The following is an 18,461-nucleotide window of genomic DNA, read 5'->3' on the forward strand; positions in this document are numbered from 1 at the left end:
TCCTGGCTTAGAATTCAAATACCCCCATTGCCTAGGGGGCACTTGGCCCAGAGAGGGCATTTCTGATCATCTGGATCAGAGTATGTGGAGTTTTCCATCGGTTTTTATGACATAACGCTCTACGTCAGACCATTTTCCCAGGTCAACAAATGGCCTTTGAAAATGCTATTTTAGTAATTTAATGATTTAATCGCAATGGTCCTTCATATGGATATAATCTTATATTTAAAGGTTTTTTGGTTTTGTTTTTTTTTTTTTTTTTTGAGAGAGAGCAAGAGAAGGAGAGAGAGAGAGAGAGAGAATATCCTAAGCAGGCTCCAGGCTCACTGGGGAGCCCAACACAGGGCTCGATCCCACAACTGTGAGCTCACGACCTGAGCCAAAATCAAAAGCTGGATGCTTAACCGACTGAGCCGCTCAGGCGCCCCTTAAAGATTTAAATCTATTGAGGTGCCTGGGTGGCTCAGTCGGTCAAGCATCCGATTTGGGCTCAGGTCATGTTCTCATAGTTCCTGAGTTCGAGCCCCACGCTGGTCTCTGTGCTGACAGCTCGGAGCCTGGAGCCTGCTTGGGATTCTGTCTCCCTCTCTCTCTGCCCCTCCCCCACTCGTGCTCTGTCTCTGTCTCTGTCTCTCAAAAGTAAATAAAACATTAAAAATTTTTTAAAAGATTTAAAGCCATTTATTTATTTAAATTTATTTTGCCATCTCGCTGTTGTTGGACATTCAGCCCAACCTTGACAGGAAACGGAAGGCAGCTACTCTTTTCTCTGGTGACCGGACAGAGTTCGCGGTTGACGTGAAGGCCATTTAGCTTGATACTCAGACAAGCGACCGCGTGATTTAAAGCACACACCACCTGCATCCCTGGACCATATCCTTCATGTATCCATGGTCCAGACGTCAGCGACCAGATCCTCGAGAGACCCAGAAGTCACAGCCGGTGCAGCAAAGACGCACGGAAAGCCCCCAGGTGACTTCTCTGAAGGAACCGTTCTCCCTCGTTCTCCCTCTGCTGCCTTACACAAGTAACTCTTGTTGGCATCCTGCCCGGATGCAGCAGGTTAAAAAGTGGGAGGGGAACATCACTTTCCTTCATCATTCTCCCCTTCTAGACCCAGTCCCCAGCACATCCATGCTGAGGTACAGGTAGCGTTTGGGCTCAGGTTGGGGGTTGGGCCGGATCCCTCAGCCACCACCTCCCAACCCACATCCCGAGGGTGGTCTTGGCCTCCGTCTGTGCTGATATCCCTGCTACAGCATCTGGCACCACATTCCCACCACCCCCTTAACCAATCACCCCGCGCTGTGCCCCCTCGGCACTTAAGCCTTACCTCTGGAGCAGTGCTGCTAGCCCGTTACCACGATTTGGATTTTGCACCCCCCGAGCTGGGAGAGGGGACCACGTGCGGGCGCACCTCCTAGAGCGGGAGCTCGTCAGACAGATGTGGATTCACATCCCAGTGCTGTGCAACCTACTGACCATCTCTGAGCCTTGATCGCCGGCCCCGTCGGGATAACAGCGATGGGGAGACTCCCTATTGGGCGGCATTGTCATCAGGTAAGTGGGATCATCCTCGCCAAGGGCTTAATATGGGCAGGGGCTTGAGGACTTTTTAGCAGTTGTTTTACGCCCAGAACCCACCTCAGCTGGCCCGGAGTCAGGGCTCACGAAGGTTTCACGGATCACTGAACACACAAGGGGACGGCTGGGTAACAGCAAGCCATGTCCCACGCTATGACAGTTGGTTCCAGACAGTCCACACACAGTTGGTTCTAGACTCCACGGAGCCAAAAGCTTTGTTTGCCTGGCTGGCTTTTCTCCCACTGAGGTGACAGTTTGTTTGGGTCTCCTGGAGACAGTCTGACAGTCCCTAAGCCCCTGGGCTTCGTGGGTCTGTCAGTCCAACTGCTCGATTTCTACCTAGGCTGAGACAGACTTCAAGCAGGACGCCCCTCAAATGGAACATTCCACCGGGAGGCAGACCGTGTTTTAAGAGAGTCGGGGAGATGGGGGTGCCTGGGTGTGGCTCAGTTGGCTAAAGGTCCAACTTCGACTCAGGTCTCACGGCTTATGAGTTCGAGCCCTGCATCGGGCTCTGTGCTGATGGCTCAGAGCCTGGAGCCTGCTTCGGATTCTGCGTCTCCCTCTCTCTCTCTCTCTCTCTCTCTCTCTCTCTCTGCCCCTCGCCCCACTCACACTCTCTCTCTCTCTCTCTCTCTCAAAAATAAATAAGCGTTTTAAAAAGTTAAAAAAGGGGCGCCTGGGTGGCTCAGTCGGTTAAGGGGCCGACTTCGGCTCAGGTCGTGATCTCGCGGTCCGTGAGTTCGAGCCCCGCGTCGGGCTCTGTGCTGACAGCTCAGAGCCTAGAGCCTGTTTCAGATTCTGTGTCTCCCTCTCTCTGACCCTCCCCAGTTCATGCTCTGTCTCTCCCTGTCTCAAAAATAAATAAACGTTAAAAAAAATTTTTTTTAAGTTAAAAAAAAAAAAGTTGGGGAGAGCAGGAGCCAGATGCTCCCCAGCCTCATCTTTGACTTCTGGTCCAGCTTTGGCTTGGGGGGCAGCACTGATGGAGACTGGATGCGAGAACAGTTTTGCGTCCACAGGGTTTTACGACTGCCCCGGGTACACCAGAACGTCATGGCGAACTTGGCTCCCTGGCGCTATCAAAGAGGGACTGGGTACCTTGGAACCCTGGCATCATGTTCGTTGGAGCAGCAGTGATTCATGCGATGCGTTAATGACCGGGGAGGTTACAAAAAGGCCTTCGGATGCGCTAAGACATCACGGGACACTGTCGTGGGCGGCATAAGAGCAGAGGGACCGGAGAGAGAGCTCCTCTGACACTCACTAGCTGTGCAACTTTGGCAACATCCCTGAGCCTCAGCATCCTTATCAGCAGAATGGGACTAATAATACCACCTTCTACACGGGGCTGCAAAGATGAGATGAGGGAACGGATGCAGAAGGATGCTCGCACAGTGCCCAGCACACACTTATGTGCTCAGTTGGGTCTGCTGTGATTGATGACGATGATGGCGGCGGCAACAGTCACAATGGTGCCGGTGGAGGCGGAGGAAGCGGGATCAGTGGTGGTGGGTTGGAGGCGGCACAGGTGATGGTAGAGGCAGTAATCACAGAGTCGCCTTGTCAAATTCAGCGACTTGTGCATCATACCGTGAGGAGCCACTCGGCCAGTTGCCTGGGGCGGGGGCTGAGAGCTTTCCCCAAGACATGGGGAGAACTCAGATCATCTGGTTTTCACTCTGTTCCCTACAGGCCTCGTGGTTGCGAGGACAGAGGGGAGGAGAGAGACCCGGGGCGGATCCTGTGCACAGCCTATCGATGTCACGTCGCAAGAGATGCAGTCACCCAGCTATTTCCCCACCACGGAGTCTCTGCATGTACCACGGAAGCCATTCTCCACCGTACAAGGAGCAGGGTCCCCTCCATCACGAGTGCCACGGGCACCAGGACATCTTGCCAGATGAGAGGCTTACCCGCCATTTGCCCTTATCCTCACCAAGGCTCCCCGGTTAGGAACAGATGACAGGAGGTAGGCTGAACAAAGATGTCACTCCTGAGCTACGAAGGGGAGGGGTGGGGAAGGCGTTTTTGGCTGTCTCTCCAGGACCCTGTCATCCCAGTCGGCACTCCTTCACCCAGGGGACCTGTGTCGGGCGTCAGCTAACTGGTTTGTCTAGGGGAAGGAAGCCTGAAACAAAGCAAAGCCCAACAAGCTTCTTGGGGATCAACCCCAGGACCTTGACCTCAGCAGCGAGGCGTGCAAATCGATGCCCCCACAGATGGCACACCGCATGCGATATCTGGTTCTGAATGTAGAAAAAAAATGGCCCAAATGGCCCAAATCTGACGAGCTCCAAGTTCAAAGCCCCAGAAGCTTTGGCACCATGACCGACCCAGCTCACGTGCTGGTTCTGAGAATTCGGCCACCTGATGGGCAGGAAAAGTGGAGGAAGAAGAGGAATGACATTTGCGTTCGCTTTTCAGAATCCCTGTAGCGACCTGTGGGCAGCACCTGGGTCTGACACTGGAGTAAACTGAGGCAGCAGAGTTAACCCCAGTGGGTGACCGGGACAGCATGCTTCTCTGCCGGGAGGCAGGACTACCACTTCCCGGGTAACCAGCGGTAACAAGTGACGTCACTTATACGCAGCTTGTCTCTCTGGGCCACTTAAAGTCCCCGAGCTCTGAGCAGGGAGGCACAGCACACACTCCTTCCCTCTAGCCCCCTCCCGCCTCGGCTGCTGGGGAAGGATCTAGAAAAGCAAACGGAGAGGGAGCAAGAGACACAAGGCATGGCTTCCAGTTCCCTGCAGCATTTTACATGGAGCCTGGGTTCTAGTTTTTTCTTCCCGTGCTCCTTTTCCAAGGTATCATGGCGCACACACACACACACACACACACACACACACAATTCCACCTCTTATAAAAGGCAAGCTCATTCAGGTTCCTCCCACGGCTGCCTTCACTTAGACCCAACACCAACAGACCAACAGATGAGCCACAAGCTCATTCTTTCCAAGCCGTCTCTTTCCTCTTCCACCGAGAGGCACCTGGATGTTAACCCAACACTAAGCCACCACTCTTGCTGATTCAGTTCCAGCCCCAGAGGGAGATGAGCCAGCAAAAGGGACGGTGAGGACAGGGTGACAGATGGGTGGGACCAGGAAGGATAATACTCACAGGGCATCGGTGGACCAGCCAGTACGCCTTCTCCTGGCAATCCAACGCATACCTGTCCGCTTTATTCCTTTCCTTCCCAGTCCTGAAAAACCAAAAGCCGCATCAAGGCCAGTGAGACTTTGCTCTGTTTGCTCAGTGATGCAGCCCATCCCCAAAGCCCCAGACCACTCCCCCCGCCTCTCCAAGTCATCTGTGTTTGCCCATAATCGTAACAATGACAGCAAACACTAATATCACCCTCACGTGCTAGGTCCTCTCACGCGTGTGAACTCACGTAATCCCCCCCAGTGACCTTGTCTCACCTCGCAGCTCGACGGACTGAAGTAAAGACAGACTGAACGCCCCACAGAGAGTCACGGTGGCAGCAAGGGGCAGAGCACCGCGCTACCCGACAGCCCTGTGCTGCTACGCAGCCACGCCACCGTGACTCAGCCCCAGAATCGAATCCCCTCCACCTTCACCACCACAGCGAGTGCGGACGACATTCGGGGTTGATGACATTGGACCACCTGGCTTAACATTTCCCTGCTTCAATAAACACCGTGGTCAACACCCGGACAAGTGGCAGCAGGCAATGCCAGAGCTTGCTACCAGGGATGATGCTGGGCCTTGGGTGGGGGTGGGGGCGGGGGGGGGGGGGGGGGGTCGTGTGTGTCTCCCTCCCGGTCATTCCCGCTCTGTCACTTCACAGAGTTCGTGCCAAGTCGGGGTTTTTTCCAAACCCAACTGATTATGGTGAAAGGCTATGTATCTTCCCTCTTATCTCTCTCTCCCCCTTCTCCCATTATGGATAGGAAATGATGCTGTGCTCTCCTCCTACGGAAGCCGGGCGACATTAATTACGGTGCCAGGGGCCCCATTTGCCACTATTTCCACGGCGACCTGCACCCACGTGGCTATGCTGGTTTTCCAGGCAACGTGGGATGACGTACATGCCCTCCAGAAGACAGAGACAGCAGATTTATCCACCAGTGAATGCATCGTCAATAACATCATCACATCTAGAGGGCCAGGTGGGTGGAGAGTGCCATTCCAGTAGGGTGTTTTGCCAACTTCCTCTGGAAATTAAATATAAACACCATCCCTTCTCCTTCCCCTTGCCGGCCTAACTGGATTTTCCACCAGGTTAACTACCCCGAGTCCTCAGGAGGATGGGCCACAGACGGCCTGAGGCACTGTGGAGTTTCCACAATGCTGGAGAGTCTTATGAATACAGCCGATCGCTAATTTACAGTAATGGTCCTTTCTGGCTTCTTCTCTGGCTCTTCTGTGACCAGCATCAGACTGGCTGCTGTCAGCGCAGAGCCCGCTTCGGATCCTCTGTCCCTCTCTCTGACCCTTCCCTGCTTGTGCTCTCTTGCTCTCTCTCTCAAAAATAAATATTAAAAAAAAAAAAAGAAGAAGAAGAAAGGGGCACATGAGTGACTCTGTCAGTTAAGCGTCTGACTCTTGATTTCAGCTCAGGTCATGATCTCATGGTTCACATGTTCAAAGCCTGCATCAGGCTCTGCATTGACAGCACGGAGCCTGATTGGGATTTCTCTTCCCTCTGTTGGCCCCTTCCCCGCTTGTGCTCTCTATCTCGAAGTAAATAAATAAATTTTAAGATATTAAAAGGAGAAAATAAAAAAAGAAATACAATTACATACTGCTTTATGAGCTCTAAGGAAAAGTTCAGGTGCTCTAATGCACAATCTCAGATGGCCCCTGTGGAGCTTGTTAATCTGTCTACAATTCCTTGGCATTCCTCCCATCGAGAGGAGGGTCTATGTCCTCCCCTCCTGGGGCCCAGATGGGTTTCTTGTGGCTGTTTCAACCCAATATAATATGTCAGAAATGGCAAACTGCGATGTTTGAGGTTGGGCCCTAAAAGGTGGGACAGCTGCCATCCTCCTCACTGGAATATCTGCCCTTGAAGCTTCCAACCACCTGCAAGCAATGTGACTGCCCTAATGCCACCATGTTGTGAGGGAGCCCAAGCAGTCCAGAGGCTACAAGACGAGGGCAGGAAATGCCCAGCCAGGTGCTGAGGGCCCCCAGCTCCAGCCCTCTCACCACAACCATGTGAGAGACTCAGATCCAGAACTGCCCAGCCAAGCCCTTCCCAAATTCCAGACCAACAGAAACCTTGAAAGATAATAAAGTGACTGTTGCTGTTTTGAACCACTTTTAGGATGATCTATGTGCAATAACAACGACTAATCAGAAAAGCCTCTTTGAGCATGTGACATTTGAACTGAGAGATCTCTCACTCTGAAGGGTGACAGGGCTCTATTTTTGTTTCAAAAATGGCAGCAGGGGCACCTGGGGGGCTCAGTCATCGAAGCGTCCGACTTCAGCTCAGGTCATGATCTCGCGGCTCGTGAGTTCGAGTCCCGCGTCAGGCTCTGTGTTGACAGCTCGGAGCCTGGAGCCTGCTTCGGATTCTGGGTCTCCCCCTCTCTCTGCCCCTCCCCCACTCACGCTCTGTGCGTCTCTCTCTCTCTCTCTCAAAACTAAATAAATATATTTTAAAAATAGGGGCACATGGGAGCAAAGAGGCCAACTGGGGGGGATACTGCCATGGCCTGGGTGACAGCGAGGTTGGTTCAACCAACTCAGGGGAAGGGGGGGCACACAGAGGAGGAGGAGGGTGGCAGGAATTTTGCCAGAAGTGGCAACAGGACTGGACGACTACACAGGGGGCATGAGGGCTTGTGGGCAGGAGGTAAATGGGGTTCCCTGTACTGATGGGGGTAACACTAGAGGAAGAGGTTTGGGGTGCAAGGGAGCGAAACATTCAAATACGAACAAGTTATGTTTGAGATGCGACATCAACATGCAATGAGTCTGGGATTCGGAATAGAGGTTTGTGTTGAGAGGCTCAGTATAACCAAATGGCTACCTCATGAGCCACCGACACATACACACAGCCAACCTAACTTTGTGGTGAGACCCTGTGTTTGTATGAATCGGGGTTCTGCAGAGAAACAGAACCGGTAGGAGATTAGATAGATAGATAGATAGGGGCAGAGTTTATTTGTTGAGTAACACACAACTGAGGAAGCTGGCAAGTCTAAATTCCACAAGACATGCCAGCAGGCTGGAGACCCAGGAAACGGCTGATGTTGCAACTTGAGTCCAAAGGCAATCTGAAGGCAGAACTACTTCTGCCTCGGAAAACCTCAGTCTTTGGGGCACGTGGGTGGCTCAGTCGGTTAAGCATTCAACTTCGGCTCCCGATCTCACGATCTCACGGTTTGTGGGTTCGAGCCCCGTGTCGGGCTCTACGCTAACCGCTGGGAGCCTGGAGCCCGCTTCAGAGTCTATGTCTCTCTCTCTCTCTCTCTCTCTCTCTCTCTCTCTCTGCCCCTCCCCACCCACACTCTGTCTCTCACTCTCTCTCAAAAATAAAAATTAAAAACAAAGATTAAAGGGGCGCCTGGGTGGCTCAGTCGGTTGAGCATCCGACTTTGGCTCAGGTCATGATCTCGCCGTCTGAGTTCGAGCCCTGCGTCGGGTTCTGTGCCGACGGCTCAGAGCCTGGAGCCTAATTCAGATGCTGTGTCTCCCCCTCTCTCTGTCCCTCCTCTACTCACACTCTGTGTCTCTCTGTCTCTCAATAACAAATAAATGTTAAATTTTTTGTAAATATTGTAAAAAAAATAAAAATTAAAAATTAAAAAAAAAAGCCCTCAGCCTTTTTAGTTAAAGCCTTCAATTGATTAGATCAGGCCCACCCACACTACGGAGGTAATCTGCTTTACTCCAAGTCTACTGATGTGAATGTTAACCTCATCTAAAAAATACCTTCACAGTGTCATCATAGACTGGTGGTGGCCCTGCTGTCTAGGTACCACGGCCTAGCCAAGTTAACACATAAAATTCGCCGCTGCACATCCTAGAGCTGAAATCGGAGGCAGCCTTTGAGTTAAGCAATGGAATTGGTAGGGAAAAGCCAGTATCTCAGAAGGACGGAGTCTTTCCGGAATCGCTCATCCCAAAGCAGCTAGAAACGATGGAGGAGGGGATGCCCTATGACACGGCAACGCAGAGCTCTGTCCAGGCTAAGGCCAAGTCTGAGTGGTAGGGCCTGGGGGAGCCACTGAGAATAGCCCTGAGTTGCACACACAGCTAGGGCGTCCTGGAAGGCATGTCAGGATCGCTGGGCTATCCTGCTCAGAGCAGAGAGGTGGAGGAGGATGAGGCGGTTCCAGCCCAGTGTGGAACCCAGCAGAAACTCAAAACTAGTGCATCGACTAGACCTAAGTAACACTAGCCCAGCCTTGACCATTACCTCAAGAGCGACTTTGCCAAGGACTTTTTAACCTCTCTAAGCCTCCATTTCCCCATTTGTGGATGTGAGGGGTGACAAGAGTTCCTGCTGTGAGCACTTGCTCTCACCATCATAAACGGAGGCAGTACACGAACTCACCAAATGAAACCTTATGAACAAACACAAGTGATGGGAGGTTAGAGCACTCCCCGCAGCTGTTCTGCCTCAGGCACACCCAGGCAGAAACATGTCAGCGGCGAAAGACCCGCTCCAGGTCTCTCAGTAATGCTCCTCTACCTGAATTTAAAGCCTCAGAGCAGACAGTCCCTCTCCGAAGCAATAAAGCCATCTGCCATTAGAACTTTTATGTCCCCCCCCCGCCGCCCCGCCCCTAACAGGCACTCTGCATAACAGCGCTCACCCTCTTGTGATGGCTAATTTTGTGTCAACTTCATTGGGCCATGGGGTGCCCAGACAGTTGGTCAAATGTTATTCTGGATGTATCCCTGAGGATGTTTTCAGCTGAGGGTATTTTAAAGTTGAAGGCCTGAATGGAACAAAAAGACTGATCTCCCCCAAATGAGAGGGGATCCCTCCTGCCTGGTGGCCTTGAGCTGGGACATCAGTCTTTCCTTGCCTTCAGGCTCAACTGAAACGTCAGCGTCCGGGCCTCCAGCTGCTTAGCCTCCAGACGAACCTATCACACCAGGGCTTCTGGATCCCCAGCCTGCCAGCCGTAGGTCATGTCACTTCGCAGCCTCTGTAGTTGTATGGGCCAATTCCTTACCATAAACCTCTGATATACATACATACATATCCTAGTATTTCTGTTTCTGTAGAGAGCCCTAACCAATCCACCACTACTTAGATCCCAAGGCTCTTTGATGAGATTCCACTGTTCAGCCCAGCCACGCACCAGCAAGGGAAGACCTTCCAGAAACTGGACCTGCCTGGGCAAGTGAGGCTGACTGGACTCACCCATTTTGGTAATATCTGGTATTGGTCCCCAGGTATTCTTGACTCCCCCACATCACAGGCACACAGTAGGATTGTACATCCCCACCCAAAGGAGTTTAAAGCTGGGCACCACCATAGGAGCCGCTTTGTTGGGCTAATGAATTGTGAACACAAGTGACATGCATCGCTCGTGACCCATACAGGCTCTGCCTCCCTCTACTCCAGCAACAGGCGAAGCCCGGATGGTGCCGCTTCTTCAGCACGGGTCCCAGAGTGGGCACAAAGCATGTCAGGGCCCCAGCTAAGCCACAGTGGACATGAAGCGCAGGCAAGAAATCAACCCGTGGTTTTGTGCTCCTGAGGCTTGGGGGGCTGTTTGTTACGACAGCCTAACATCGTCCTGACGGATTCACTCTCTGCATCATTGACATCTGGCTCTCGTAGACAAGGCAGAGCCTTCACGGGGACTTCCGGCTCCAGTTCTGAAGTGGACGGCAGGCAAATGAGACCAGTCATGGGTGGTTCTACTGTGCAAATCTGCTTTAGATCTTTTTATGGCTTCCCATGGCCCTTAGCACTAAACCCTCTCCCGATCTGCTCCTGCTAACATGTCGGGTCTCACTTCTCTCGGTTCCAGGCTCTGTGCTCTCTGCTCCAGCTACACAAAACTGCATCAAGTGGGCATTCCCCCGATTCCAGACTCTGGTTCTCTCTGCTTTGAAGATCCTTCCTCTCACCTCGCCCTTCTTCTCCATCCGCCAGCACCACCCTTCCCCCCGGCAACCTCCTAGGCAGCCTCAGGTTCAATGCTGTTTCTCCAGCTCTCCTGCAGACACCTGTGTGAGACCTCATCTCAGTGTAGCATCACAGCCTGTTTGCTCGTCCACCTGAACCCAGACTGTGCCTTCATATTCCCCATGCCGAGCCCAGCGTTTGACAGTAAAAGCCCAATAAAGGTTTGTTACGATCAAAGGAAACAAAGAAGGAAAGGAGGGAGGAAGGACCAACAGACAAACGTGATCTTTCACTCACTTGTACTGTTCTTTGGCCTGCATAATGACAAAGTCCCACTTGTAGTTAATTTTTTTGTTCAAGAAGTTGTAATTTTCCTAGAAATGGAGAACAAAAAGAACGCTAAGCCCCACAACATAGGCTGTGTGCAGAAGGAAGCAAGCTCTAAGTCAATGAGGGCATGCCCCTGGCTCTAGACGCAGCCAGAGGATCTCCCATCCCAGCTTTGCGAAGGCATTCACTCAGAAGGTAGCACTGAATTCTCAAAAAGCCTTCACAACAAAAGCCCTCACAAAAAGATCTAAAGCTTCTCAAAAAGCCACACCCTGGCTTGGATTTTTTTTTAATAAATGTATCCCAAATCTGATTAGGAAGAGGGGAATCGTGTGAGGGGAAATGTAGAAACTCAGTATTCAACAACAGAGCATCACAAATGCACAAAGACAAATCCTAACATTGGTATGATGTGGGCCCTTCGAAATACATATTTGTAAAGAATAAAAACACAGCAAGATTGTTGCTGTCTGCACAGGAATCTAGCCTTTTGAGGGATGCGTGTGTTCTTTGAGAAATCTGACTCATGCGGCCTAAAAGCAAAGCTACACTATTGTTTTCCCATCACAAACTCAAGTTCACATCTGTTTATCACATAATGTCCATTATCATGCATATTAATTGTCTCATTAATAGGACAGCGAACGGAAGGGAGTAGCTACTGTGTGTCCAGTAGCCACGGAGGCAAGGGCTTAAATTACAGCAGGAGAAACTGAAGCTTGACATGGGGAAGAATTTATTTCAGTAAGCTGCTTCCAAATGGATGGATGGATGAATAGTATATGGATGGATGGTGGATGGATGGATGGATGGTGGATGATGGATGGATGGGTGATGGATGGATGGATGGATGGATGGTGGATGGATGGATGATGGATGGATGGATGGATGGATGGATGAATGGATGGATGGATGGATGGAAGGATGGATGGATGGATGGTGGATGGATGGATGATGGATGGATGATGGATGGATGGATGGATGGTGGATGATGGATGGATGGGTGATGGATGGATGGATGGATGGATGGTGGATGGATGGATGATGGATGGATGATGGATGGATGGATGGTGGATGATGGATGGATGGGTGATGGATGGATGGATGGATGGTGGATGGATGGATGATGGATGGATGGATGGATGGTGGATGGGTGGATGGATGGATGGATGGATGGTGGATGATGGATGGATGGGTGATGGATGGATGGATGGATGGATGGTGGATGGATGGATGATGGATGGATGGATGGATGGTGGATGGGTGGGTGGATGGATGGATGGTGGATGGATGGATGATGGATGGATGATGGATGGATGGATGGTGGATGATGGATGGATGGGTGATGGATGGATGGATGGATGGTGGATGGATGGATGATGGATGGATGGATGGATGGTGGATGGGTGGATGGGTGGGTGGATGGATGGATGGTGGATGGGTGGGTGGGTGGATGGGTGGATGGATGGATGGTGGATGAGTGGGTAGGTGGGTGGATGGATGGATGGATGGTGGATGGGTGGGTAGGTGGGTGGATGGGTAATGGATGGATAGACGGTGGGTGGGTGGATGGATAGGTGATAGATGATAGATGTATGGTGCATGGATGGACGGTGAATGGATGAATGGATAGATGGTGGATGGACGGATGGGTAGATTGTGGATGGATGAATGGATGATGGATGAATAAATAATGGGTGGGTGGATGGATGGATGGATGATGGATGGATGGATGATGAGGGTACACATGATGTAACCAAGGGGGAAGAGGAAAAAAAACAGCTCAAGACTTTATTCCAATTATAATAACTTATATTTGAAAGCATGTCTGTACCTTTTCATATTCTTCTAAAATCCCTTTCTTCTTTATATTTCGCTTGGCTAGATAGATGGCTGCAAAAGAAAGCAATGACATTTTCCATCATCACCATATTTTAAAACTGCATCTGCGCCATTATTGCACAAGGCTGCTGTGCTTGGCTTGGTAGGGAGAAGTTTCAGCAGATCCTTGCTCCCTTCCCTGGGAACACACCCAATACAGATGTGAACGGACATAAAGGTCATGATGACAGTAAGACAAACGTCACCAAGGTGCAGCAAGTAAATAAGCAGCATGTTGAGCACTACCAAAGGCATAGGGGGATGGAGTTTTACCATAGTCTGTATCTTCAGCCGGCCACTGCTGGGTGGGCCAGAAATACGGCGTCTATAAAAGAAACCAGGAAAGCACGTAAGCGTGGGCTTACAACCCACGCTGTTGACTGTCCCCCTGGGCCCCCAGCCCTGTGGCTTGAGATGAAACGACCTCAGCCCCCTCCCCCACCATTTCTAAAGTTCTGATCTGTGAGGATATGAAGCCATGCAATTACCTTCTCAGATAAGATTAATCCCATATTAACACCAAGGTCAAGGCCAAGACCCACCTGAAACCGGTAGAGGCTGTTGTCAGGCTTGAGTACGAGATTCCTGGGATCCTGCAGAGGGTAAATGTAGCCATATTTGACAATAAAGTTGCCCAAGTTCTGTGCCTCTGGGAAGAAACAGTTAAGACATGGAAGTTAACAGCAGACGCTGAAGGCAGAAGCTCATTGCCCATCCCCCACAGAGCACCCCAAACTCCAGGAGAGGCGCCTCATCCAAACAGCACTTCATCTGAGGAGAGAGGACAGTGGTTCCTGAACTTGGCTATGGGCAAATTTCAGCTGGGGAGCATGGTAAGAGGAAGACTTCCCCAGCTCGACCCCCAAGAATGACAACTCATAAGTCTGGGGGGAACCAGAGAACCCAAATGTTCATGGGTATCACAGGTGGTCCACTGAAGATGTTTGGAGAAGCTTCTTTGGGCCCTTTGGGTCTGGAGAAGTCCCCAGGAGCAGGGAGAGAATGTCTCTGACCACCAGAGAGTTCCTCCCTCAAAAAGGAAAGGAAAGAGGAGGACATGTTTACTGTCAACTTCTATCCCCAAGCTCCATTCTACCAGCAACCTAGGTACGGATCCCCCCTGTTCCTCCCCACCTCACTTTATTACCTAGCCCACCTCCAATGTGCTTGGAAACATAGCCTTGTTTCTGGATTTGCATCAATTAAAGGAAAACCTTCCTGGCTCTTTCTCAGAGTCACCAATGAAGCAGGTGTCTTGCCATCATCGAGAGAATTTTCTATCCCTGCCGTCCTCGGGCCCAAGGACCCAACCCACAACCCCTCCTGTATCTCAGCCGCCAACGCTTTGAGAGACTTTCTCCCCATCCCTCCTTCTTCATGTCTCACTCCCTGCCCCCCCCCCCATCGTAGACAAGTCTCATTTTCTATGCCATGTGATACCAAGAGCCTTTTTTCCTAGTGGGAAGTCTGTGCCTCAGATTCCTTCTGTTCCAACCCATCCCTCAAAGTGCTGCAAACATCCTAGTTTACATATGATTATCACACATATGGCTCAAAACTCCCCCATGACCTCCTATTGGCTGCCTCCCAGACGAAACTTGGAATCTGCAAATAAGCCAGCTACACGCCTGTCCCTCCCCTGCCCTCCATACCCAGCTGAAGTCATTGGTCCCAATTTCCCCCTCGTCCCCCTCTCTGTCTCATTCAGTCCATTTCTACACCACTGCTCTTGCTGGTTTCCCCTCTGGGAAGACAGACCCTCGGAACTCCCCTCCACAGTCCGCTAGCGGCCCTTCTTTCGAGACCAGCTGTATGTGTGCATCACCCCTCCAAGACTTCTGTCTTGACTGATTCTTCCCCGGTTGCCTGTGATTTACGTGCTCCCAATATTTTGAATGAAACAACCATTTTTCTTCCCCAATTATCTGTCACGCCTTCGCTTCTGATTCTGGTTGTTTTTCACACGAATGCCTTGTCTCTCCAATGTCAATTTCTCAGAGACGGAGGCTAAGCCTCCATTTAGTCTCTGGCCTCCAGAGATTCTTTGGTCCTTGTCGACGGAGTGCCTGAGGAGCTCTCACCCAGATTGGAGATCCAAAGCCGCTGGGCGATCCACTGGAGAATATCACTGCCTGCAAACCAGAGGTATTTGGCCATCATCAGAGTTTCCCAGCCCAGCCCCCGACCTCCACACCCTCCTCCACGCTGTTACCCCACGGGGTCTCCTCCAGGCTCAGCTGTGATCTCATCCCTCATCGGCTCAAAACTTTCAGGGCCTCCCCTCCACCACACCCCCGTCACTATGTTCAACCCAAAACCCCACAACCCATAATTCAGGGTCGTCCACGATCTGACTCCGGCCAGATTTCCAGCTTAACATCCCCCCACACCCTCAATCTTCACCTCTCTTGTGGTGCTTATTTCCTTACCTTACAATAATTTGTGCATGGACTAGTATTTATCAAGTAGGAAGTAGAGAGCCTAAGTCTGAGCCCTGAAAAAAAGCAGACCCAAGGCATGCTGCCTGTGGGGCTCCAGATGGAGCCTGGTCACATGAAGGGACATCAGAGCCAGGGATGGGAGGAAAAGTGGGAATGAGCCAAGGGTAGGGGATGGTTCTCCCCGGCTCCCAAGTTCCCAGGCAGAACTCTGAGGAGTCCAAAAATTCAAAATTCAGACCTGGCCTCTCAGGTCATTGTGAAAGTACTCTGGTCGAAGCAGGAGGGTGGGACATATTCTAGTAATACTCTGTGAATTGATTTATAACTTCAGACAATGGAATGGGAACACCACTTGCAGTCAGGCCCTGGGCTCGGCAGGTCTTAGGGGCCAGCCTGGGAACAATAATGCAGAGTGAAGACTGGTGAGGGAAAAAAAAAGCAGGTGAGGCAGACAGGGATGAGATCAGGCAAGATCAGGAGAGAAGAAGCACCCCCTCCCGCCCATCTCCCAAGGATTCAGATTTATCTAAGGGCCAAAGCGAGCCAAGTTCCAAAAGCAATCCAGAACTGTTGCAGGACCCCAAGGAGCTGTGTGGTTCCTCCTCAACCTGGGCCCTGCACCCCCTTAGTGGAACAGACTCCTTGTACGAGGAAGGCAATAGTTCCCCTGAAGAAAGATGAGATGTCCTGGAAGGAACCACCCTTCACCAGACACCATCTGGCAAACAGCAATAACCACATTTTCCAGCAACTTCACAGGCCAACCTTGGACCCCTGCCTGCATGAGAACTGGCCCACAGCACACATCAAGAAGGAGGATCCGGGTCTGAGACCCCAATGCCCGTGTCCTTGTGGCTGGACTGTTGCCCGCGATAGATACTTCCCTCTTCAGAGCCAGTGAAGGGGCATTTCTTCTGGGGCCTTCCAGGGAAGGCCCTTATCACCCACTCACACACTCTCTGGGCTTAATTACCTGCCCGCAGCATGACTTAGGATGGACAACCTGTAATTCTTACCTTCCTATCCATGCCCTGGGGCACAAACATTCAGACATTATCTCTGTCCTTGCCCATATGCCCACCGTTCTCGCTTCCAGTGGGTTCTCGTCTATTGTTCTTAGTTTTATTCACCCCTGGTTGGCTGTTCTCAAGCAAAAGCCTTCATCTAAAATCCTCCTTAAAATCCTAGGACTGGATGTTTTAGACTTTCCACCCCAGGTTTCCTTGAATGCTACTCGGGAGGCATGTAGACGGAGATAGAGAGAGAGAGAGAGAGAGACCCAAGCAGACAGCAGTTTGATTAGCGCTCTCCACCAAGGAGCCGAGGGTTTTCTCATCCACTTGACTGCTTCCCGAAATAGACCAAATGGGATTACAGAGCCACCGGCATCGGCACCACGTGGTCTATGCTAATAGCGTGGCAGCCTCCGCGTCAGCCACCGTCATCCCCAGAAGTCCTGGGTCACCTGCCATCTGAGGAGTTAGAGACTGATTACCCGGTTTGCTTTTATTAGTGCTGATGCAGGACCCAAGGCTTCTCCCTGAGACCCGTTCCAGCGGCAGCTGAAATTCACCCACACAGGAGGAACAAGAGAACACATGGCAGGGTCGGCCGCCTCGGCCAAATCCAGGAACCACGGGCGCCCCGTGTGCAAGGAAAAAGAGCAGCTTATGCGCACTGACAGTGGGTAAGGGTATGGACACTGGAGTCACACAGCTGGGATCAGATCCAAGCTCGGCCACGTGTGAGTGTAGTGACACGGGGACACGTTGCTGAGCCTCTCTGCTTCTCCATGGCCCCACCTGCAAAATGCGGATGGTCGTGTCTATCCCTAACTTTGTTGTGGGTGTTAAGTGACACAGTGTGGGGAATCGCCTGCTGTCACCACACATCAAGCATCCATGCTTGCTGACCACGTGCACAGTACTATCTCACCTAACACCCGCCATCATTCTCGTAGACAGGGATTGCAAATCCTGCTTTTTTTTTTTAATGTTCATTTATTGATTTTTAAGAGAGAGAAAGAGAGAGAGTGCACAAGCGGGTGAGGGGCAGAGAGAGAGGGAGAGAGATGATCCAAAGCAGACTCTGCACCGTCAACGGAGAGCCCGACGCAGGGCTCAAACTCACGAGCTTTGAGATCATGACCTGAGCCGAAGTCAGATGCTTAAACCGACTGAGCCATCCAGGCGCCCCCCACTATTCCTGCTTTTAAAATAAGAACACTGAGGCAAGGGCTACACGGCTTGAAAAAGGCACCTGAAAGATTCAATCCCAGGTGCCCCTCGACGTCCAGTGTTCTCTGCACAGCGCTAGGCCAGCACCGGCTCACGCATTCAGCAAACTTCTGTTAAACCTCCCCCCCCTGCCTGACCAGCAGCTCTGCTAAGCACTGGGGTTACCCAGGTGAGAAAGATGCGATGTGAAGGCTTCCCAATCCAGTGGAGAATCCAGGCCACAATTAATGACAACCAGGAGCGGAGGGGGGCGGGGCAGGGATGCCTTCGGAAGAATGGTCCCGGTTCCCCCCCCCCCCCCCCCCCCCCCCCCCCCCCCCCGTACATCTTAAAGGCTGGGAGGAAGCAGGACCACCCTGAGCAGGGAGTCTGCCCATTTATTCCTGCTCTTTGGGCGCCTGTGCTACACTGGTTCCTAGCCTCTCCCGGGGGTGGCTCGTCAGTTTCCTTTTCTTCTGTGAGCTACTCTGTTCCGTTTGGGTCAACTGCTCTTTTGCTCCAACCAGCCAGGTTGGTCTTCTGTGGCTTGCACTCATGGAAGCCTGCATGATACACTGATGGTGGGGGCACTCTTTCTTCCAAGCAGATAGAAAGGGAAACAGGACAGTGTCAGCCAGCTTATCTCTGCCAGGACCAGGGCACCTCGAGTGAAAAAGAGTGAGGTCGTGGCGGGGGGAGAGAGTGAGGGTTCACAAGGAGCAGAACAGAGTGGTGAGTCCCAGGCTTGCGCTTTGAGAAGATGTCTGTTTCTGCAGACACTATGTCTCGGTAGGAAACACGCTCTTGACCAAAAAACCAAAATCGTACGACATATGCGACCCATTAATCAAAATTCATTCTTCTTTTGTGGTTCGGTCCCTTCTGCCAATGTCCTCAAATGATGCCCCTTTATCCCACATCCAGAGAAAGGAGACACTG

General features: G+C 51.6%; 1 protein-coding gene across 2 annotated transcripts in view; it reads right to left on the reverse strand.

Moving 5' to 3' along the window:
* RGS9 (regulator of G protein signaling 9) overlaps window positions 1-18,461 on the reverse strand; it is a 73,418-nt gene that overhangs the window by 41,874 nt on the left and 13,083 nt on the right. For both annotated transcript variants that reach the window (XM_078438244.2, XM_078438245.2), the window contains exons 3-8: window positions 14,947-14,997; window positions 13,408-13,514; window positions 13,139-13,190; window positions 12,819-12,877; window positions 10,952-11,028; window positions 4,708-4,789 (exon numbers count right to left, since the gene is read on the reverse strand). In XM_078438244.2, coding sequence (XP_078294370.2) covers window positions 4,708-4,789; window positions 10,952-11,028; window positions 12,819-12,877; window positions 13,139-13,190; window positions 13,408-13,514; window positions 14,947-14,997 — 428 coding nt within the window. The remainder of the gene's footprint in view (window positions 1-4,707; window positions 4,790-10,951; window positions 11,029-12,818; window positions 12,878-13,138; window positions 13,191-13,407; window positions 13,515-14,946; window positions 14,998-18,461) is intronic.

Source organism: Panthera onca, chromosome E1 (genome assembly GCF_046562875.1).
Source record: "Panthera onca isolate mPanOnc1 chromosome E1, mPanOnc1 haplotype 2, whole genome shotgun sequence".
Lineage (NCBI taxonomy): Eukaryota > Metazoa > Chordata > Mammalia > Carnivora > Felidae > Panthera > Panthera onca.